At 28.8% G+C, this 22,277-nt stretch overlaps 1 protein-coding gene across 1 annotated transcript; it reads right to left on the bottom strand.

Annotated features, from left to right (window-relative positions):
• Nucleotides 1–4,168: 4,168 nt before the first annotated feature.
• On the bottom strand, nt 4,169–21,874 carry LOC113384847 (claspin-like). Its single transcript, XM_026622614.1, has 9 exons — nt 21,561–21,874; nt 21,100–21,177; nt 20,917–20,982; nt 20,576–20,644; nt 20,408–20,479; nt 12,969–13,046; nt 7,527–7,747; nt 6,813–7,391; nt 4,169–4,178 (listed from the first exon to the last, which is right to left on the bottom strand). The coding sequence occupies exons 1-9, from the start codon at nt 21,708–21,710 to the stop codon at nt 4,169–4,171; spliced, it is 1,323 nt and encodes a 440-aa protein (XP_026478399.1). The 5' UTR covers nt 21,711–21,874.
• Between the last annotated feature and the right edge of the window lie 403 nt (nt 21,875–22,277).

The raw sequence follows: 22,277 nt of genomic DNA, 5'->3' as shown, positions 1-22,277 counted from the left end.
AATGTTCCAGTTATTAATAGCTTGGTTTATCACAGTGTAATAGTGTAGTGTATTTTTGTATAATACATTTCTGCAAGTATTTATATATAAGTACTATAACTTTATATTATTTTCTTTCTACATCATATAAAATCTTTTAGTTTTTCCACTGAATGACGGTCTCGATGAAGACCGAAACGTATGGATAAATAAAGTATTTCAAAACTACTTTAGTTTTTTTTACTTGGTGTTACTGCCCGATTCTAAATAACTCATCAAAATATATATCAACACCAAACTCACATATTTGAATATATATATATATATATATATATATATATATATATATATACATATATGTAGGGTGCGGTGGACAGACGTGGGCCACCCGAATAACCTTAAGACTAGTGACATGTATGTAGAACCGCGCACTGTACAGAGAAATGCGCTAAGAATTTCGTCGAGAAAGTTTTTACCGTCGTACGGGCTTACGTGATTTGTCATTGAATTTTCTCGAGAAAAAATACAAGTAAATATGCAATATATTATATAGACATATAATATTTGAAATGCAAAGTGATTTTTGCCACTTGTTCACATTGTGTTTTTGTGAGATGTATATGCAAAAAAGGAGTTTTTAGATAGAAGTGGGCCACTATTTGTGAACAGACATGGGCCACTTGCGTGATGCCGTTTTTTGCACAGTGAATTTTGCATCGAACGCTTTATTTACTTATTTTTATCACTTCAGTCATCATGCATCCTAAAAAAAACAGGAAACTCCCAAAAAAGTGGCGAATTATGAAAAATTTATTATTGCCATGAAGGAAGTCAAAATAAATAAAACATCGGAGCGTGTTGCTTCTGCTGTTAGCAACCTTAGCAGATAGTCTTTTCAGCGCATCATCACATCCACTAAAAACAGAGAGGTCGCGGCAGAAGCATCACAGCATCAAAAATAGCAAGTACTAACAAAAGTTCACAAGAAAGCCAATACTTCACAATCAGCTGTGAGATAATGCAAAAAAAGAAAGTTCTCGATTTCTTCAAATGAAGATATCGATTTTTGCATGATTTGTAATAAATTGATGTCGGCAAAGATGACAAGAAATAACTCCATCGATAACTGCGACAGACCCTTCCACTTGACGTGCGTCGATATGACCAACTGCACCGATTTGACGTGCATCAATTACGCCTAGAATCTGTGCTTGAATGTTGCAAAATGTTTTTTTCAACAATTTTCTTATTCCAACTTTATTACTTCTTTCCAGACATTTAATGAACATTTTTACTGAAGTCACTGTTTTTTTCAATTTCTACCCTTCATTTCGTGCCAACGATTTTAAATTTTGTAAATTTGACAATAAACTCATAATCAGCGTGTTTAAAAGCCCTCACGGTAAGAAATTAAATCATATAGCAGCATTTTTTCAGATAAAAATTTCGGGGGCTCTTTTTCAGAAAACACGGTAAATACTTTTTTTGCCATTCAAAAATAGAAATAGGAAACATCTGCTATGACAAAAAGTTGCATTTTGGAGTAACCTTCTAACAACAAAAAAACTAGTTGGTATTGATATTATGCATTAAGGCAAGTTACATAAACTTTCCGATTTGTGTAAATAATCGACTTAATCCATGATAGATAAATTAATTTATGAGTAGTTAAAAATATTCGAAGTGGATTTATTACACATTATTGAAAAACATGTCAACCCGATCGGAGTATTTTTTAAAAGCAAATTTTCAACAATCAATAATTTTAATAATTAAGCCAGTTTTTTGTAGGACTTTAATTGTTTAGTATATTCATTAAGAACAAGTACTCTATCATTATACCAAGTAAATCGTCTAATTTTAATTTTAGCAAACTAATATCTTCCGAACAGTTTTTGATTTTTTTAAATCGATTCGGTAGTATGAGCTTAAATGTGGATGAAAAGTTTAACACTTTTTTCCAAATGACAAAGAAACGGCTTGGCAGATCGTCGCAAAAAACTGGCAAACGATAGTCCTCAACGAGATACATCTAATGGCTTTTAAATTTCTGAAATCGGTTCAGGCGTTTTTGAGCAAACGTCGATGAAAGTTCTAATTTTGACAAATGCCAAAAAGACCATATTAATTTTTGCAAACTTTTGCGAATTTTTAAAACTAAACGAGTTGCCGTAGGGCCGTAATATTTTAGTATGATCTAGAAGACTATGGTATCTACCGTCAAAAAACTAATAATAAAAATCGACGAAAAAAGTTTTTTAACACAAGAAAACGGCCCGGCCGATCTCTACCAAAAACTAATCAGCACGATTCCCAACCGATATCTTTCGAACGGTTTTTGAATTTTCAAAATCAATTCAGAATTGCGGGCTAAAACGTAGACGAAAAATGTTTCACTTTTCTGCGATTTATAAAGAAGCGACTTGGCCGATCGTCGCACAAAACTGACAAACAATAGTCATCATCGAGAGCCATTTTTGAGAAAACATCGATATACGGCAAAAAAATCTGTTCACACACACATATACTTTTTCCAAATTTGGTCTCATTCGATTCAGAATGGCTTGAAACGTCGAGAAAACATAAAATTAGCGAATCGGATTTCTTGATGAAAACATAAACTTCACCTTCGGTTAAAAAATTAAGAAAATATTTTCATTTTTACAACAAAAATAATAATGTGGCCCACTTCTGTCCACCGCACCCTATATATATATATATATATATATATATATATATATATATATATAGAGAGAGATATATATAGATATAGATATATATATATATAGAGATAGATATATCTATAGATATATATATATATATATATATATATATATTATATATATATATATATATATATATATATATATATATATATATATATTATATATATATATATATATATATATATATATATATATATTCAGGGCCGGTCCTGCCTTGCATGCGATGCATGCAAAAAATGCGGGCGCACGCCTTAGGGGGCGCCAAAACGAGTTTCGGAAATTAAATTTATAATATAATATTTATATTTTTTTATATAAAATCTAGAATTATTTGTATAAAATCTAGAATACTTAATAAATTATAATAAACGATCTAACTTAACTAGGGATACGGAGACACAAAAAGCATATTCATTTTGCAATGTGATATCAGTAGAAACAATTAATCGATTAATAACTCTGCAAATTAGTAAATAACAGCCCTGTTTATTGCTCAATCTACTAATTCATTTTTTTCTTTGAAGTCACGGTGGAATCAAAAAAGATAATATCTAGTGTTCAATCCCATAAGCGCAAACCTGCAAAAGATTAAATTAATTACTGGGCATTATTGACGAATAATTGCGAGCTGATTTAGTTGAAACGGAACTTATTAAAAAATATAAAAAAATTATAATCGGGAATATAAAAAACGGGGAGTCAGTGCTTAGAAAATGGCATGTTTATTCCGTGAAATTGAATTGTAACTTTTGCTTTTGTTGTGTTTTGTTGTTTGTTGTTTCGCATCTGATGAATTTTGAAAAACATGGGTGGTTAGGGTTATGGAAATGGAACATATATGAAAAATGGAAGCAAAATTTACTTTGGAACGAAATTCTTAAGGCCTTTTTTTATATCTAGTGGTGTTCATACTATAAATTTAATAATTATTAACTATGCAGAAATAATACATATCAAATATAATAAGATTTTTTCTCAATATAGTTCAAGGAATGTGTAATTTCATTGCATTTTTTACTGATTTTTGGACAATACTTCTAAAATGCGTTAAAAATTTAACTTTAAAACAACAATCTTATACTCTGAATATGACGAAAAAGCAAAGATGAATATAATTAGGCTCTTACGATATCAATAAGGTGAACTTTACGACGCAATTTTGGATATTGTAAATGATGAAAAATTAATTTAAATTAAAATTTAAAAAATCCATCATGAAATACGAGTGTTATCATTGAAAATGAAAAGCTAGTTTTTTAGCTCTCTTGGCATGATTTGCTCAATACAATAAATCGCATAATAAATAAGTAAAATGTTTTAGAAGGAAAATATTAATATTGCACATACGTTAGAAATAATTGAAAATTTAAAAACATTTGATTATAATCAACATGCGAATCGCCACGATTTTCTAAATAAATTTATGATCTATATATTTTATACGCTTTTAGATTATATCTAATTCATTGGGTACTAAATGCAGAATAATTAAAAATTAATTTTTAAAAAATATGTAAATACTTATATAATTTTAATGATAAACTGTTAAAACAGTTGAAACTAATAGGGGGAGGGGGCGCAAGAAACAAAGTTGCATGCGGGCGCTAAGGGCCCCAGGACCGGCCCTGTATATATTATATTATATATATATATATATATATATATATATATATATTAGTGATGTGCCGACTCGAAAATTTCCTGATTCGAGTGATTCGAATTGGGAAAAAACCTGATTCGAATCATGATTCGAATCAAGTTCATATATGAACAATTATAATTTAAGAGAAGAAATAATATCATTTTAATAATTTTATAAGTGAAATAATTAGTTTAGTAAGCAATTAATTCCAAAAAGTGCAGAGATGAATACATTTATATTATATATATAATAATAAACTAGCTACAAATATAACTAATATTTCAAGTGAATTTACAGTAGAATATCAAAGCGCGGCGTCGCCGTCTAACGCGTAAACATTGGTACGGAACCCATGAGAATGTAAAACAAATTTATACTTATTGTTAAAATCTCTAAAAAATATCTGATAATTTGATGTGCATATGTCTAATGATCATTTTTGACCGCCAAATGGCATTTTTTTTTTACTTTTTTCATTAGATCTCCGAAACCGCTAGACCTGCCTTTATGAAAATCGGTTCTTCACCTTGTCAATACAAGTAAAATGTTTTTTGAATTATTAAAATCGGACGCTCCGTTCTCTTAAAAACTGAGTTACCGTTTTTGGCACTTTTTGCCCCGTATCTTCGGTACGGCTAGACCTGCCTTCGCCAAAAACTAATCAGCACGTCTCCTTATCAATACGAATCGAATGTTTTATGAATTATTCAAATCGGTTGATCGGTGTTCCCGAAATCGTCGACGAAAATTTGTATCCGCACATACATACACACACATACACATACACACACACACATACATCCATTTTTTCTAAGGTATGCCAAAATATTCAGAAACCTTTGAAACGTCGAGAAATGCAAAAATGTTCATTTTCGATTTTTTTGCGATTACTATAACTTGCCCTACGGGAAGTTAATTAATATATGCTAATTTTGTATGTGTATAAAACTCGTTGTGTAGTTTATTTTGATAATAATCAAAATCTAAATAGCGTATTTATTATCTAAATGAGTTTTTGATATTTTATGAACAAATTTGCTCTCAGCGCTTAGTCAAAAATAAACAAACACCCAAGACCCATACGCACTGCATCTCAATAAGTCGATACGCTAAAACACGGACACATGTTTCGAACTCAAGTCGGAATGATTCAGTTTGAGTCATATGAACTCGGATTAATTCATATCGACTTGAAGTCGGGATGAGTCGGTTTGAGTCATAGGAACTCGGATGAATTCATATCGACAAGGAGTCGGGATGAGTCGGTTCGAGTCATAGGAACTCGGATGAATTCATATCACTTGAAGTCGGAATGAGTCGGTTTGAGTCATAGGAACTCGGATGAATTCATATCGACTTGAAGTCGGGATGAGTCGGTTTGAGTCATAGGAACTCGAATGAATTCATATCGACTTGAAGTCGGGATGAGTCGGTTTGAGTCATATGGAGTCGGATGGTATTGTTAGACAATGAATGCGGTTAAAGTCATATAAATTCGAGTCGGGTGATACATTTAAGCGTATTAAAGCCGGCACATCACTAATATATATATATATATATATATATATATATATATATATATATATATATTGGGTAGTGCTGCCCTAGGGCAGGTCTGTGAGCTGAGTTAAACTCCAACTCGATTCAGAGAAGAAGTAGTGTGAGAGTTTTTCCCATTTCCATTTTACACCGCAGTGCTCGAGATAGGCTTATTTTCAATTGGAAACATATTTTGATCTATATTTTCAATTGAAAATGGACATCGCGCTGCCCGATATGAGAATGCCCGATGTGAGATTGCCAGAGCGGGGATTCGAACGCGCGACCCTATCCATCCAAAGTCAACGCGTTAACGACCTTCGCCACGGCGAACCCTATGCATATTATATATATATATATATATATATATATATATATATATATAACAGCACAGCATTATGTGTTATCCGTTACAAGTTGTTCAATAAACTGAGTTTATTGAACTTTGAATTAAACAGTTTATTGAACGACTTGTAACGAATAACACATAATGCTAATTTAGGTTTCCATATTTTAGATTTTAAATTATAATACACTGATGATGAGACAAATCTAGTCTCGAAACGTTTGTAAAATTATTATTTATATATATATATATATATATATATATGTATATTGATTGTTTTTTTTCCGAACAGTAAATCCAATAATAATATCGAGTGTTTTTAACAAAAAAAATATTAGTGATATGGATATATAAATTATTACAGAATAAACCTGATGATGGAACGTATCTAGTTCCGAAACGTCGTATTAAACATCTTCAAAAAACAAATTGTTTTTTATTATTGGATTTACTGTTCGGAAAAGAAACAATCAATATATTGAAAAAATCCAGGATTTATCTATTGAATATATATGTATATATATATATATATATATATATATATATGTATATATATATATATATATATATATACATATACATATATATAGATCCTATAATACCTAATATTAAAAAGTCATCATCTTCACTATCACTCAATTTTTGGAAGGCATTTTTATGTAAAGGGACTCTTTCATTTCCTTCATTCTCTTTCTTATACAAATGCTCTACATTTAAATGCATCTCTTCAGCTTGGGTTGCTGTACTTGGTATGGTATCTGCATGTGATAAAGCATTATGCTCCGACACAATTTCTACTATTTCATTAGCAACACTTTCACAAATTTCAATATTTAATGAGTTTGTTATTTCTTCACAATTTTCTTCTCTTATAGGTTGAATGATTTGATCCGTTTTCGATGGAGGCTCTATTATTTGATCTGTGCTCATCTGTCCTATCAATGGTAGTGTTGTGGTGTCTGTCTCAATATAATTGTTTGCAGGGGGTGCTGCTTTGTCATTTCCTATAATTTCAATATTCAAATTTATGTCATCATTTGCTTGGTCAGCGTTTTGTAGCAATTTATTATTTTGATCATCTTTCAAATCATCACATTTTTTTAGCAAATTAGGTTGAAAAAATAGTTCAGCTTCTTTCGCTCTTTCTTCTAATTGCTTTCTGTAAAAAGAATCAAATATATATCATAAAAAACTGTTAATAACACAAATTATAGACTGTAATTCTTATTGCATGTTCAATTTTTATAGAGAACCAATATTGTGAGATAGAAAAATGTTTGAGATAAATACTTACGCATATCTTAATAGCTCTTCTCCTCTCATATTTATTCTCGGTTTATGTTTCTGCCCAATAATTATTGAAGGTCTTCGAATATTTTTTCTATCTAGAAACTCTTTCAAGTTATTGCACTGTCTTGGCTTATGATATGGAACTTTAATAGAAGCCTCTCTAAAGAATTTTTGAGATTCACTTTGTATCAGCAACATATTTTCCTCTGCTTGTTTAGCTGATTTCTATAAAAATAAATCAAAATTCATAATTTCAATAAACTAATTAATTAATCTTAGTGTTAAATTGCAATATTTTAATAATCCATGGTATCAGGATATGGTAATGCACTATACTATGTATTATAAACATTAAATTCCTAATTACACAATATTTTCACAAAATACTAATTTAAACTAGTGGGGCGCATGCCATCGTGCTTTAAGGCAAATTGCTGGAACTTCCCGTACCGTAACGAAATGTTAACGAGGAATATTAACTGTTTTCAAACAGATTATTATAAATTCTGTAATATCGTTAAATATTTATAAGAATTATATAAACTGATTTGCAAAAATGAAATTATTTGTTTAAAGTATATTAAAACTTTAGTCAGAAAAAAGAATAAAATCTGAATTATTTTATATATATACAAAAAATTCTTTTTGAAAACAAAATTGAAAAAAAAAATTGAACCATTTTTTTTTTCCAAAATCAATTATTTTGTTAAAACAAGCAGAAAGTTCTTTGAATCATTCAAATCAGATGCTTAGTTCTCTCAAACACTGCCATTTTTTGCACATTTAGCTCTGTATCTTCGAAACGGCTGGGCCTGCCTTTGCCAAAAACTAATAACCACTTCTCCCAATCATTACTAATTGAATGTTTTTTAGATGATTCAAATCCGATGCTCCGTTCTCTTAAAAACTCGATTTCTATTTTCTGCACTCTTTGCTCTATATCTCCGTAACTGCTGAACCTGCCTTTGCCAAAAACTACTCAGCACATCTCCCTATCAATAGGAATCGAATGTTTTTTGAACCATTCAAATCGGTTGATCCGTGCGCCCGAAAACGTGAACGAAAAAATGCGGACACACAAAACACACACACACACATTCATTTTTTCTGAGGTACGCCGAAATGTTCAAAAACCTTCAAAACGTCGAGAAATGCAAAAATGTTCAATTTCGATTTTTTGACGATTACAATAAATTACCCTACGGGAAGTTAAAAATCACAAATAGGTAGTGTGTTGTTCGTAGACTAGTTGAAGATATAATGAGAAAAGACTTTTTTTAAAAAATGTTTTTACCAAGATTCTTCACATGTGTGGAACGAATTGCGAGTTCAGATTTATAAAAAAGTTTTTTCCAAAAAACATACAATTCTTTGTATGGCAATCATTACACCAGAATGAGTTTCTGAGTCAGGTAAATCGTTATGTACTGTGGAATTGTCCGCTTTATTCACTTACTGGTTACGGAGTTTATAAGTTTTAAGGGATAGGAGTTATCTGTTAGAATTTTTGTAATTAAATTGATGTTGTCCCAAAATATTTTGTCCGAAAGAAGTATTGCGTGGTCAGTTAGATTTATTATAGTACCTATTTTCATTTTGAGTGAATGATAAAAAAAAAATAATTAAGGTAACGTCCAGAGTTAGTTGGTTTTTGATACCAATTTGTTATTAGTTTGTTATCAGTAGTACGTATAAGTTTTATGTCTAAGAAACTTATCAAGTTCATTGTCTCTAATTCTACTGTAAATTTTAATTTTTCATTGGCGTTATTAAATTGATCAATTATCATAGTGACATCATCACTGGGGATACAAACTTAAAAACTCCGTAACCAGTAAGTGAATAAAATGGACAATTGCACAGTACATAACGATTTACCTGACTCAGAAACTCATTCTGGTGTAATATGTTTACCATACATTAAAGAATTGTATGTTTCTTGAAAAAAACTTTTTTATAAATCTGGACTCCGACTTGTAAACAATTTTAGTACAAAGACTAGTACTATTTTTATCAAAACAAAAACCCCTGTTAATACCAAACGACTTAGAAATCTCGTCTATCAAATAAATTGTCAAGATTGTAATTTAATTTACATAGGAGAAACAAGCAAGAACTTAAACGTTTACAAGAACATAAAAACAATTTAAAAAATCCGAGACAATTTAAAACTATGATTGCAGAGTATATTCATACTTTAAAACACAATATGAACTTATCTAACCCGACTGTACTATAATTCGAACAAAATTTATTTAAACAAAGAATTATAGAAGAGTCTATTTTAACTATTTATAATAATAAAACAATAAATAATCGGAATGAACATTAACACGCTGTGCGACACAAATCTCTTTTATGTAGATAGCATTTTGGAAAATGTTTGAAATTTAAAAAAAATAATCGGTTAAAAAATAAATACACTTGATATCTTACCATACCCCTCCCTCCCTCACGTGATATTTCGTGATTTTTTATCAAATACCCCCTCACTCTAAAAACCTCACGTGATCAATATACACCCCAAAAACAATAAAAACGTCGTGCAAAGGATTCGCAATTCGTTCTACACATGTGTAGAATTTTGGTAAAAATATTTTTTAAAAAAGTCTTTTCTCCATTATATCTTCAACCAGTCTACGAACAACAAACTACCTATTTGTGATTTTTTAAATTAGTATTTTGTGAAAATATTGTGTAATTACAAGTTTAATGTTTGTAATACATAGTGTAGTGCATTACTATATCCTGATTAATAATCCATGGTGATTATTAAAATCTTCCAATTTAGCACTAAGATTAACTAATTGTAAGTACTATTTACTTTTTTTATTTTTTATTTTCACTCCAATTTTTAGTTTCCACTGAATGATGGATAAGATTATAGCCGAAACGTATGGATTTAAAATAAATTTTTGAAAGAAATTCATGCTTTTTATTGATGTTATGCAATTACTAGACTTTGTTAATACATATGTCAACATCAAATTCAGAATTATACAATATATATATATCTTCTATATATATAAAAATAAGTCGGGTTTTCCTTCCTGACGAAATAACTCCAGAACGCACGGACCGATGTCGACAATTTTGCATTCGTTGGAAAGGTCTCGGGCTCCGCAAAGTTTATAGCTAAGAAAATTAGTGGTGCATGGCAAAAATGGATGTATGTGTGTGTGTTCGGATACAAATTTTCGTCGACGATTTCGGGAACACGGATGAAGCGATTTGAATAATTCAAAAAACATTCGATTCGTATTGATAAAGAGATGTGCTGATTAGTTTTTGGCGAAGGCAGGTCTAGCCGTTCCAAAGATATGAGACAAAAAGTGCCAAAAACGGTAACTCAGTTTTTACGAGAACGGAGCGTCCGATTTGAATAATTCAAAAAACATTTTACTTGTAATAACAAGATGAAAAACTGATCAGATTTTCATGAAGGCAGGTTAGCGGTTTCGGAGATCTAGACTTTGTTAATACATATGTCAACATCAAATTCAGAATCATACAATATATATATATCTTCTATATATATAAAAATAAGTCGGGTTTTCCTTCCTGACGAAATAACTCCAGAACGCACGGACCGATGTCGACAATTTTGCATTCGTTGGAAAGGTCTCGGGCTCCGCAAAGTTTATAGCTAAGAAAATTAGTGGTGCATGGCATCGTGCCCTAATGCAAATTGCTGGAACTTCACGCACCCTAATTAAAAATTCGAGTAATAAAAATAATCATTAATTGTTTTAAATAATTGCAAATAGATTATCTTCTATATATATAAAAATAAGTCGGGATTCCTTACTGATCGAATTTTTCCTTTTCAAATATAAAACAAACAAAAAATTTCTTCATCTTTCTCACGAAACCATCTGGTGGCGAAACGGAGTTCGTCGGGTTTGCTAGTATATATATATATATATATATATATATATATATATATATATATATATATATATATATATATATATATATATATATATATATATATATATATATATATATATATATATATATATTTATATTTATATTTATATTTATATATATATATATATATATATATATTATCATGAATTTTTGTAAATACGAAAACTGTCATTATTTTTCCTTTTTACAATAATTCATGATTATTGACTGGTTGGTTGTATCAATGTTCGTGAAAAATTCTGTGATGTGTATACATTTTTAGATATAAAATACCAAGTTCAATATCCACTAATGATGATATCAAATTGTATGTCGAAACGTTTGGAATTAAAGATTATTTTATAAATCCTCGCCTTTTCTTTGTTCGATGTATCGCTCTACAGTCTCAATAATATAACGCACTTGCGGCGTTAACAAAAGGTTTTTTGTTAACGTGTTATAAAAATATTTCGTAAAAGATAAAATAGGCGACAATAAAACCTTTATTAAAACTTTTTACAATCAAGTCTAATTACTAAGGTCATTCATAATAGGTTGCATAGAAGAAATGTATGCATGTTGAGCGAGATTAGTGTTATATGGAGTATATATCGGAAAGATGTCGGATTTTTAGTTCCTTGTAGCATATACGAGTAGGTTGACAGATAAACGTTAGTAATTAAGTTAACGAAGGATTGACTGTATGTACATATATAACTTATAATTAACTTCTCGTAGGGAAAGTTATAGTAATCGCAAAAAAATCGAAAATGAAAATTTTTATATATCTTTACGTTTCAAAACCTTCTGAACATTTTGGCATACCTTAGAAAAAATGGATGTATGTGTGTGTGTTCGGATACAAATTTTCGTCGACGATTTCGGGAACACGGATGAAGCGATTTGAATAATTCAAAAAACATTCGATTCGTATTGATAAAGAGATGTGCTGATTAGTTTTTGGCGAAGGCAGGTCTAGCCGTTCCAAAGATATGAGACAAAAAGTGCCAAAAACGGTAACTCAGTTTTTACGAGAACGGAGCGTCCGATTTGAATAATTCAAAAAACATTTTACTTGTAATAACAAGATGAAAAACTGATCAGATTTTCATGAAGGCAGGTTAGCGGTTTCGGAGATCTAGTAAAAAAAAGTAAAAAAAAAAATGCCATTTGGCGGTCATAATGATCATTAGACATGCACATCAAATTAACAGATATTTTATAGAGATAACAATAACTATAAATTTTGTTTACATTCCTATGGGTTCCGTACCAATGTTTATCCGTTTTAATTTTTTCAGAGTAAATTTTTTTCAAAAATGTTAATCTTTTTTAAAAAAATAATTTTTGGTACGGAAAGTTCCAGCTATTTGCCTTAAGGCACGATGCCATGCGCCCCACTAGTTTTCGATTAATTAAATAAACAATTAAGCAAGTAAAATTGTATGTTAATCAGAATTCATTTTCAAAAGAGTACTGAAGCTACAAAATGAAGTATTGTTCTAATTGTCATTCGAATAAATAATAGTAAACTTACTCTCTGAACTTTATTTGATCTATCCTTGGGTAATGGTATTTCATCTTCATTACTATCTGAGTTTTCATCTTGAGATTTCTAGATAATTAAAAAAAAAGTTTATTGCAAAATTCATATAGAACACACATATAGGTATATATATATATATCTATATATATATATATATATATATATATATATATATATATATATATGTTGAACAAGTTAGTTTTGATGTTGAGAAATATTAGTAAGTTCTACAAGGGCAATACATCAAATAAAAGGCAAAGATTTAGAAGTTAATCTTTAATTTTTTCCAAACATTTCAACATAGGATTTTATGTCATCATCAGTGGATCTACAGAATGAACATTGAAAAATCAATATAAACTAGGAAAAAATGACAGAAATTGGAAAAAGAACTATAGATACAAGTATTATAATTATAACAATAACAATTATAACTAAACAGATAGACAAACATAAGAATTGAAAAGTAAAAAGAAATATATACAAACATATACAAAAGCGTAATATATATATATATATATATATATATATATATATATATATATATATATATATATATATATATATATATATATATATACATAAATATACATATAAACAGACATATATATACGATATACATGTACAAACACGTACATATATACATATATATATATATACACATAATACGTATATATATATATATATATATACACATATACATACACAAATATACACACACACATATATATATATATATATATATATATATATATTTTGTAGAGTTTCGAACAAGAATCCAAAAATAATACAAAATAAAAAAACAAGAAAAGTTTTTAATAAACAATTTCTTTATTTAATTATTTGTTTACTGTCAACGTTTCGGAACTAGGTACGTTCCATCTTCAGGACATCTGTCAAGAAACATGATCTTGATGAGATTTAAGCAAACAATATGTTTAGGAATAGAAAATAGATTTTTCTTAAATAATAAATTAATTATAACAAATAATAATGTACAGAAATATGATAATATGTTCAAAATGAAAATGATAAAAATAAATGAGTGGATTATCAGAACAGGATATTAAAAATGATAGAAATTTTTTGAAAGTTATGGAAAAAAATTTTTTACACTTTTTGACAAACAATTAATATCGACTTCCCTTTAAGTTCAATAATTTAAGTATTGGGGTGTACCTAACGTGAAAAAACACACACATACAATCTCACAGTTCTCGTTTCAAGTGTTTACACGTGTTACATATGAACCAGCAAATACAATTAGTTCGCTTCCAAAAGCCAATAGTATAACATCGAATACAATATTATTTGTTTTCAAATAATAATTTTTTAAAAAAAAAGACAACACTTTTAGTAATTTTGATTTACAAAAGTTAACTATTCGGCGGAAAAATAACTCACAAATTCATTTTTTATCAAAAATTCTTGTTTAGTGAAAAAGTGCTAACGGATATTCAAACATACAGGTAATTAATTCAATTTTATCATTAATCCTTTCTTTAAAATTTTTTTTCCATAACTTTCAAAAAATTTCTATCATTTTTAATATCCTGTTCTGATAATCCACTCATTTATTTTTATCATTTTCATTTTGATCATATTATCATATTTCTGTACATTATTATTTGTTACAATTAATTTATTATTTAAGAAAAATCTATTTTCTATTCCTAAACATATTGTTTGTTTAAATCTCATCAAGATCATGTTTCTTGACAGATGTCCTGAAGATGGAACGTACCTAGTTCCGAAACGTTGACAGTAAACAAATAATTAAATAAAGAAATTGTTTATTAAAAACTTTTGTTTTTTTATTTTGTATTATTTTTGGATTCTTGTTCGAAACTCTACAAAATATACACAAATCCAAGACTCTACCATTCAATATATATATATATATATATATATATATATATATATATATATATACATACATATACATATACAGACGCATACACATATATAAACAACAAAGGTAACTTATATAAATAAGGTCTTAAATCAGTAACTAGCGTATGGCACATAATTTTGCAAACTTTTTTTGTTTTTGTTGAACAGAGCATAGCAAAATATTTGTGAAATATAATATTTTTGCACGGAAGAAATAGTTTATGCGTACATTCCCGAGGCAGTTGTGTCACATATGCTTAAAAATTATTTGGAGAGACCGAAGGATAGTTGGCGAGTTTTTTTACAATCAGTGTTTCGAAGTATGGGTGAAAAGGCTAAGATTCAAAGTTCGGGATCGTACCGTGTAAGGATAGGTTTACAGGTTCGGAATTAAGCTAGTTAAGAGGAAACAAATTTGGAAATATTATTGGGTATCACCTGATAATTTTCATAGAGTAAAGAGGCATCACACCTTTTATTAATGCAAGATTTAGTAATGCTGATTAGACAAGATTCAGCAAACCTTCTCTGAATAATGTTCCGTTCGTGATAAAGTATACTAGCGTTATAAAAGTTAAAAGAATGTTTAAAATTTTGTTCTGTTATCATGGTTTGATTTTGTCGTGGGTTTTTTGAGTTATTATCATGTTGTTTTAGTCGTTTTATTAAATTCTGTCCAGTTTCACCTATGTAAATGGAATCACAATCATTGCATTTTAATTTATAGACAATATTTGATGTGCGTTCTAAACTAGTGAGTGATTTGGCCCTCAGCTCTCTTTTTTCCAACCTCAAATCACCCACTATAAGTGGGTATAATAAATTAAAATGCAACGATTGTGATTCCATTTACATAGGTGAAACTGGACAGAATTTAATAAAACGACTAAAACAACATGATATATATATATATATATATATATATATATATATATATGTATATATGTACGTGTTTGTACATGTATATCATATATATATATATATGTCTGTTTATATGTATATTTATGTATATATATATATATATATATATATATATATATATATATGTATATATATTACGCTTTTGTATATGTTTGTATATATTTGTTTTTACTTTTCAATTCTTATATTATAATTATAATACTTGTATCTATGGTTCTTTTTCCAATTTCTGTCATTTGTTCCTAGTTTATATTAATTTTTCAATGTTCATTCTGTAGATCCACTGATGATGACATAAAATCCTATGCCGAAACGTTTGGAAAAAATTAAAGATTAACTTCTAAATCTTTGCCTTTTATTTGATGTATTGCCCTTGCAAAACTTACTCATATATATATATATATATATATATATATATATATATATATATATTTTATATATAAAAATGGATCGCAAAATGTGTTGGTAAGCGCATAACTCAACAACGCCTGGGCCAATTTGGCCAATTCTTTTTTTAAAATGTTTGTTTATGTGCAAGGATGGTTCTTACGGCGAGAAAAATTCGAATAATCGTCGGGAAAACCCTAAAAACAGCCCTTTTCTAACTAAAAAAAATAATCGTAGTCGGCTTCTCGATATTATTTTTTTTGTTTTACTCTCGGCAGGCGATAAAATTGGTATGGCTTTAAAGAATTTGCATTCAAGTCATATAACATTAAAACAATCAATGTCAATGTCCACTTGCCGCCCTTGCCTGTGGTGTTTTTCTTGCATTTTCTGTTATACTTTTGTTTTGTGCGATTGATCAAATTTATTCAGTACATCTAAGCCATGGTGAATGTTTTTATTTACGACTGCTATTAGTCAATGTACGTGGCCCAATATCATTCCAACATTTACGAACTGTTGATGGTGAATTGTGTGGATCCTACAGAGAAGCCCGTCAACGTTTACAATTGCTAGAAAATGACGCTCATTGGGATCAAATTCTCAGTGATGCTGTAATATCTTCACACGCTCATAAAATACGAACATTGCTTTCCATAATCATATCCACAGGCTTTTCATCAAACCCAATTGATTTGTGGAAGTACAAAGATTATATGTGTGATAAATACGGAATAAAATGGGAAATCCAAATATGCAAATCAGTAAAGAAAGTTACAACGAAGCATTGATTTCAATTGAAGACATGTGCTTGATGATGTCAAATAAAGTATTAATTTACTTAGGCCTGGCCGCGCCCAATCGTCCAATGCATGATGCTTTTAACCAAGAGTTGCATCAAGAAAAATTGTATGATCTCAGCAATTTGAAAGAATTAATCGAAACAAATCTTCCACTGTTGAATGAACAACAGAGGTATGTATTTCATATTCTTATGAAAGTAACAAATGATGGAACTGGGGGGATTTACTTCTTAGATGCGCCTGGTGCTACAGGAAAAACTTTTTTGATTTTATTAATATTAGCAACAATTCGCTCACAAAACAAAATTGCACTTGCACTCGCTTCATAGGGAATCGCAGCAACTTTACTCGAAGGTGGTCGAACAGCCCATTCAGCACTAAAATTGCCATTAAATATGCAAAGCAATGAAACTCCACCTTGCAACATTTCGAAGAACTCTGCAATGGCTAAGGTTTTGCAGCAATATCAATTGATTGTTTGGGATGAATGCACGATGGCACATACAAAATCTTTTGAGGCTTTAGACAGAACCTTAAAGGATCAACAGAGCAATCAGAACCGATTTGGTAGATTTTTTTTGACAGGACGAAGTCTGTCGGGTCAGCTACTATATATATATATATATATATATATATATATATATATATATATACATATATAAAGCAAGAGGTTTTTCTTCAGATGGTGAAATAATATAATAAAATTGTTTCTTGGGCATACATCCAGTAATTAAAAAACAGTTTTATTGAAAAATGTTTTTATTTCATTATTAACTTCCCGAAGGAGGAGAAGTTTATGTTTTCATAAAAAAATCCGATTCGCTAATTTTATGTTTTCTCGACGTTTCTGAAGACGTTTCAAGCCATTCTGAATCGAATGAGACCAAATTTGAAAAAAGTATGTGTGTGTGTGTGTATGTGTGTGTGTGTGAACAGATTTTTTGCCGTAAATCGACGTTTTCTCCAAAACGGCTGGACCGATTTCAAAATTGATTTATTGCCATTTGATGTATCTCGATGAGGACTATCGTTTCTAAGTTTTGTGCGGCGATCGGCCGGGCCGTTTCTTTAACATGGGTCAACACACACGTAACTCAGTCTCCAAACTAACAACATGTTCGTTTGGAATAAGCTTTTTTATAATAAAACATATTATTTATTTTAATTTTACAATTTTCAAAAAAATTTCATAACTTGACGTCTTTTCAATTTTTTATTTCATGTTTATTTTTTCGTTACAATTTTGTGTTGTTTCTTTGTGTTATTTTTTAAAAAAAATTTTTTTAAATTTATTTGTATGCACTGAAGATGGGTCAAATCTAGACCCGAAACGTATGTTCCCTTAATAAAAACATTTTTCAATAAAACTGTTTTTTAATTATTGGATGGATGCCCAAGAAACAATTTTATCATATATATATATATATATATATATATATATATATATATATATATATATATATATACTAGCTGACCTGGCAAACGTTGTTTTGCTAAGTAAGGTATATTCTAAACAATTTCTACAGAATCAAAAAAATTAATACTTTGAGTGTATAAGGATGTGTTGTATGAATGCTATGTACAATGATGCATTATTAAAACAATAAACCCCATTAGTTTATCTATATTTTGCCAATTCAATCAAGCTGGAAGTTTTATGTAGAAAACATGGTATAAATCAATCCAAGTATTTTTTGGTCTTTCGACTTATTGATTACGTTTCAAGTTTTTCAGATTCTTTTTGGATTTGGGATTTTGTGTATAATTATAAATAATACTACTGAGCTTAAACAAAATTTTCAAATTTCTGCGAGGAGAGATAGAAAATGAATTAAGTATTTATTCTTTGACCTGCTTTTTAAAAAGTTTCGATGAATTGAAGTAAATTTAATAAAAAGTATATATGTAAAGCAGGGCTTGGCACAAAGGTCCAATTTGACTTTGAGCAAATATAAACTATATTATGAAAAGCAAACCAACTATATCACAACAAATAACACATTTCAAACGAACAATTATCTGGCTACGTTCAGTAAAACTGCCAGCTACTTCATCATTGTAAAAATGTGCTTTTTTGCTGTCTTTAAAAAAATTGTTATGTGGACTTTTTACCCCATAGACAGAGTAACTTGGAACGGCCAGGTAGCAAACAGGTTTAATGTCTTATTTTAATTTTAAAAGTATTTTACAAAATAATTACACTTTTAACTAATGCTAAAAACTACTAACGGAAGAAAATACTTTTATTATGGATTTTCAAAGATTACAGTTTATCTCCAGATAGCAAAGTCATAAGAATCAAGATTATAGCTGGTTATACATCTTTTTCCCTCTACAATGCTTAACTTAACTGATTTTTGACACATCTATGGTGGACCTTTTTAACCCCGGACCTTTATATATTACTATCTATCCTTCGATAAATTCTGGGAAATTATAACTGGGAAAATGTCATTCGTCAAAATGTCCCTTTGATCGATACCAAATTTAGGTTCTGAATTTAAATAACATAAATAAAAAATATAATAATATAACCTAGAAAATGTTTTATAAATACCAGTGAGTATATAATTATACAAATGAGATCTTTCAGAGCACCGTGTTTGAGAAAAATATGCCAAAAAGTGCATTTTCATATTAACATATCAAAAAAGTTTATATTTTGAGTCTCTAGTAACACTTGCGGCCCATTTTCTAAAGTTTTTGTATATAAATAAAACTACAAACAAAACTACTTACTACAAATTTATCATAAATAAATAATATTCGCGTAAAACATCCTATTAAACGTAATTAAACATCATCTGTCAAAAGCGTTTGACATTTCACCGTCGATTGTTTTATTTAAATTACGCTTCAACAAAAATTTTCAAATTAAAAATGTAAAGTTTCTACGCGGATTTGAAATAATTTCCCACCTTTTGGACTTTCTCTGGATTGGCACGAACTTTTCAAGACTAAGACTGGCCAAATCGATTCAGCTGTTTTCGAGTTTTATTCGGACATTTGAAAGAGAGCTCCATTTTTATATATAAGATATATATATATATATATATATATATATATATATAAGATATATATAAGATAATAGATAAGTCCTGGATTTTTTCAATATATTGATTGTTTCTTCTCCGAACAGTAAATCCAATAATAAAAAACAATTTGTTTTTTGAAGATGTTTAATACGACGTTTCGGAACTAGGTACGTTCCATCATCAGGCTTATTCTGTAATAATTTATATATCCATATCACTAATATTTTTTTGTTAAAAACACTCGATTTTTTTGGAGGATATTTGTAGATGTTACAACTACACAAGACTTATCAGTGTGTTTAAGTACACATATATATATATACACATATATATACATATATATATATATATATATATATATATATGCACACATATATTTTAAAGATCTCACCACATCGCCTTCATTATTATTCAGAGCTTCATCATCTGAACTTTCGCTTTCAGCAAATTTTTTCAATATATCCTACAGCAAATCAAATAGATTTTGTTAATATACCTTTATTGCATGTATACTTCAAATGTAAATAACATTAACTAACAAACTGAAAATGGAGGATACCTCATGATTTCTATATTTGCTTCTTTCAGATATGTCTCTACTTTGTTCATTCACGGACATCGATGTATCCTGTTTTAATAAACAAAGACATATATATATATATTTTTTTTTGTTCATATTCAGTTATTTTGTTCATATTAAACAATTAATATATATATATATATATATATATATATATATATATATATATATATATATATATATATATATATATTAAATTAAATTTAACATTATAGAGGCAAGTTTTTATATTTGATATATAAAATGAAGATATTTTTTCAATTATAATATAAAAACATAAAGCAAGAATTAATATTATAAATTCGAAATTTAAAACTTACCGCAAATGATTCGGGATTACTTTCCTCTGAGTCAGAATTTTCAGAGTCTATAATCCGTGCTGACTTCTAAAATGTAACTTGATATTTACAATTGTTTAACCATTTTTCAAAAATATAATGACATTTTTAGTAAAATTCAAGTGCATTAAATTATATGGGTACTATTATCATACTTGTACTTACTTCTCTATGTTTCACAATATTTTCATTTGATTCTTCATCGGAACTTTCAGCTAAAATAGTTCTAACATTATCTAATTTCTGAAACACAAATTCCGAAAAAAAAATCTATTACTATCTAATTCAATTCTATCCACTACTTACTTTTTGTTTATATTTGTTAACATCTTCTTCGTCTGAACTTTCAGAATCAAACAGGATTAGTTGTTTTATTTAAATATTAAATTTAATTACAAAAATTAAATTATCGTCATTCTTTCATGTATTAAATTACATAGATTTTAGTATCGCAACAGATAATAGAAATAAGTGATACAATAATGTTAAATTACAAGAGTTTTTAATGATAAAAGTCATTCTCAGCATATATTATTATTGACAAGAGTATTAAATTAAGACAATGACAATAGTATCAAATTAGAGATTAATTAAATAAGCATTCTATTAGCAATTTGTATGATTACCTTATTAGCTAAAATACTATCAACACTATTTTCACTATCAGCATTCATAAGAATAGCACTATTGTCTGCAGTATTTGAAGTTTCTAATTTTTCTTGAGAAGTAATGGTGCCTGAGCCTATTTGTACATCTGTATTCACAGAAAACTCCATTTTTCTAAGTGAGATCTTCAATTTAAAATTGTATACACTTTCAAATAATATTTAATATAATAACAAGTAATTAAAATGCATCTTAAAACATGAAACACTTAACAAAATCCTTATGTATAATATATTTATAATTCACATGAAAAAACAATGCTAACGAGAAGAAGTTGATATGTATAAACCGCCAAAAATAAACTTTTGACAATCAATTTCAGCAACCTTAAATAAATAACTGTGAAGTTGTGGATTAGAATCATAGACAATTTCATGGACTGCTAGTCCCATGGCCGGTAACCTCCGAACAAATGTAGATTACCCCATGGGGAGTTATCTTCGAACAAATGCGCGTTGCACTGTTTTGGTCCTGAGTAGTTTCAATTTTTAAAAACAGATGGCTCATGTGCACTCAATTTCAACTACAAATTGTTCGTGGTTCATGCAAGTGGCTGTCAAGTATTTGATCGCTGTATGACTGTACGAATAACCTAACTTTTTGAACTCGTGTTGTTTCTAATTAATTAATTTTGTTTAAGTGAACATTTGTGAAATTTAATATGGCAAAGTGTTTTT

This window comes from Ctenocephalides felis, unplaced genomic scaffold (genome assembly GCF_003426905.1).
Source record: "Ctenocephalides felis isolate EL2017-DRISC unplaced genomic scaffold, ASM342690v1 CF-g0.4_SCAFFOLD_03571, whole genome shotgun sequence".
Taxonomy (NCBI): domain Eukaryota; kingdom Metazoa; phylum Arthropoda; class Insecta; order Siphonaptera; family Pulicidae; genus Ctenocephalides; species Ctenocephalides felis.
This window is presented reverse-complemented; position numbering and strand designations above follow the sequence as displayed.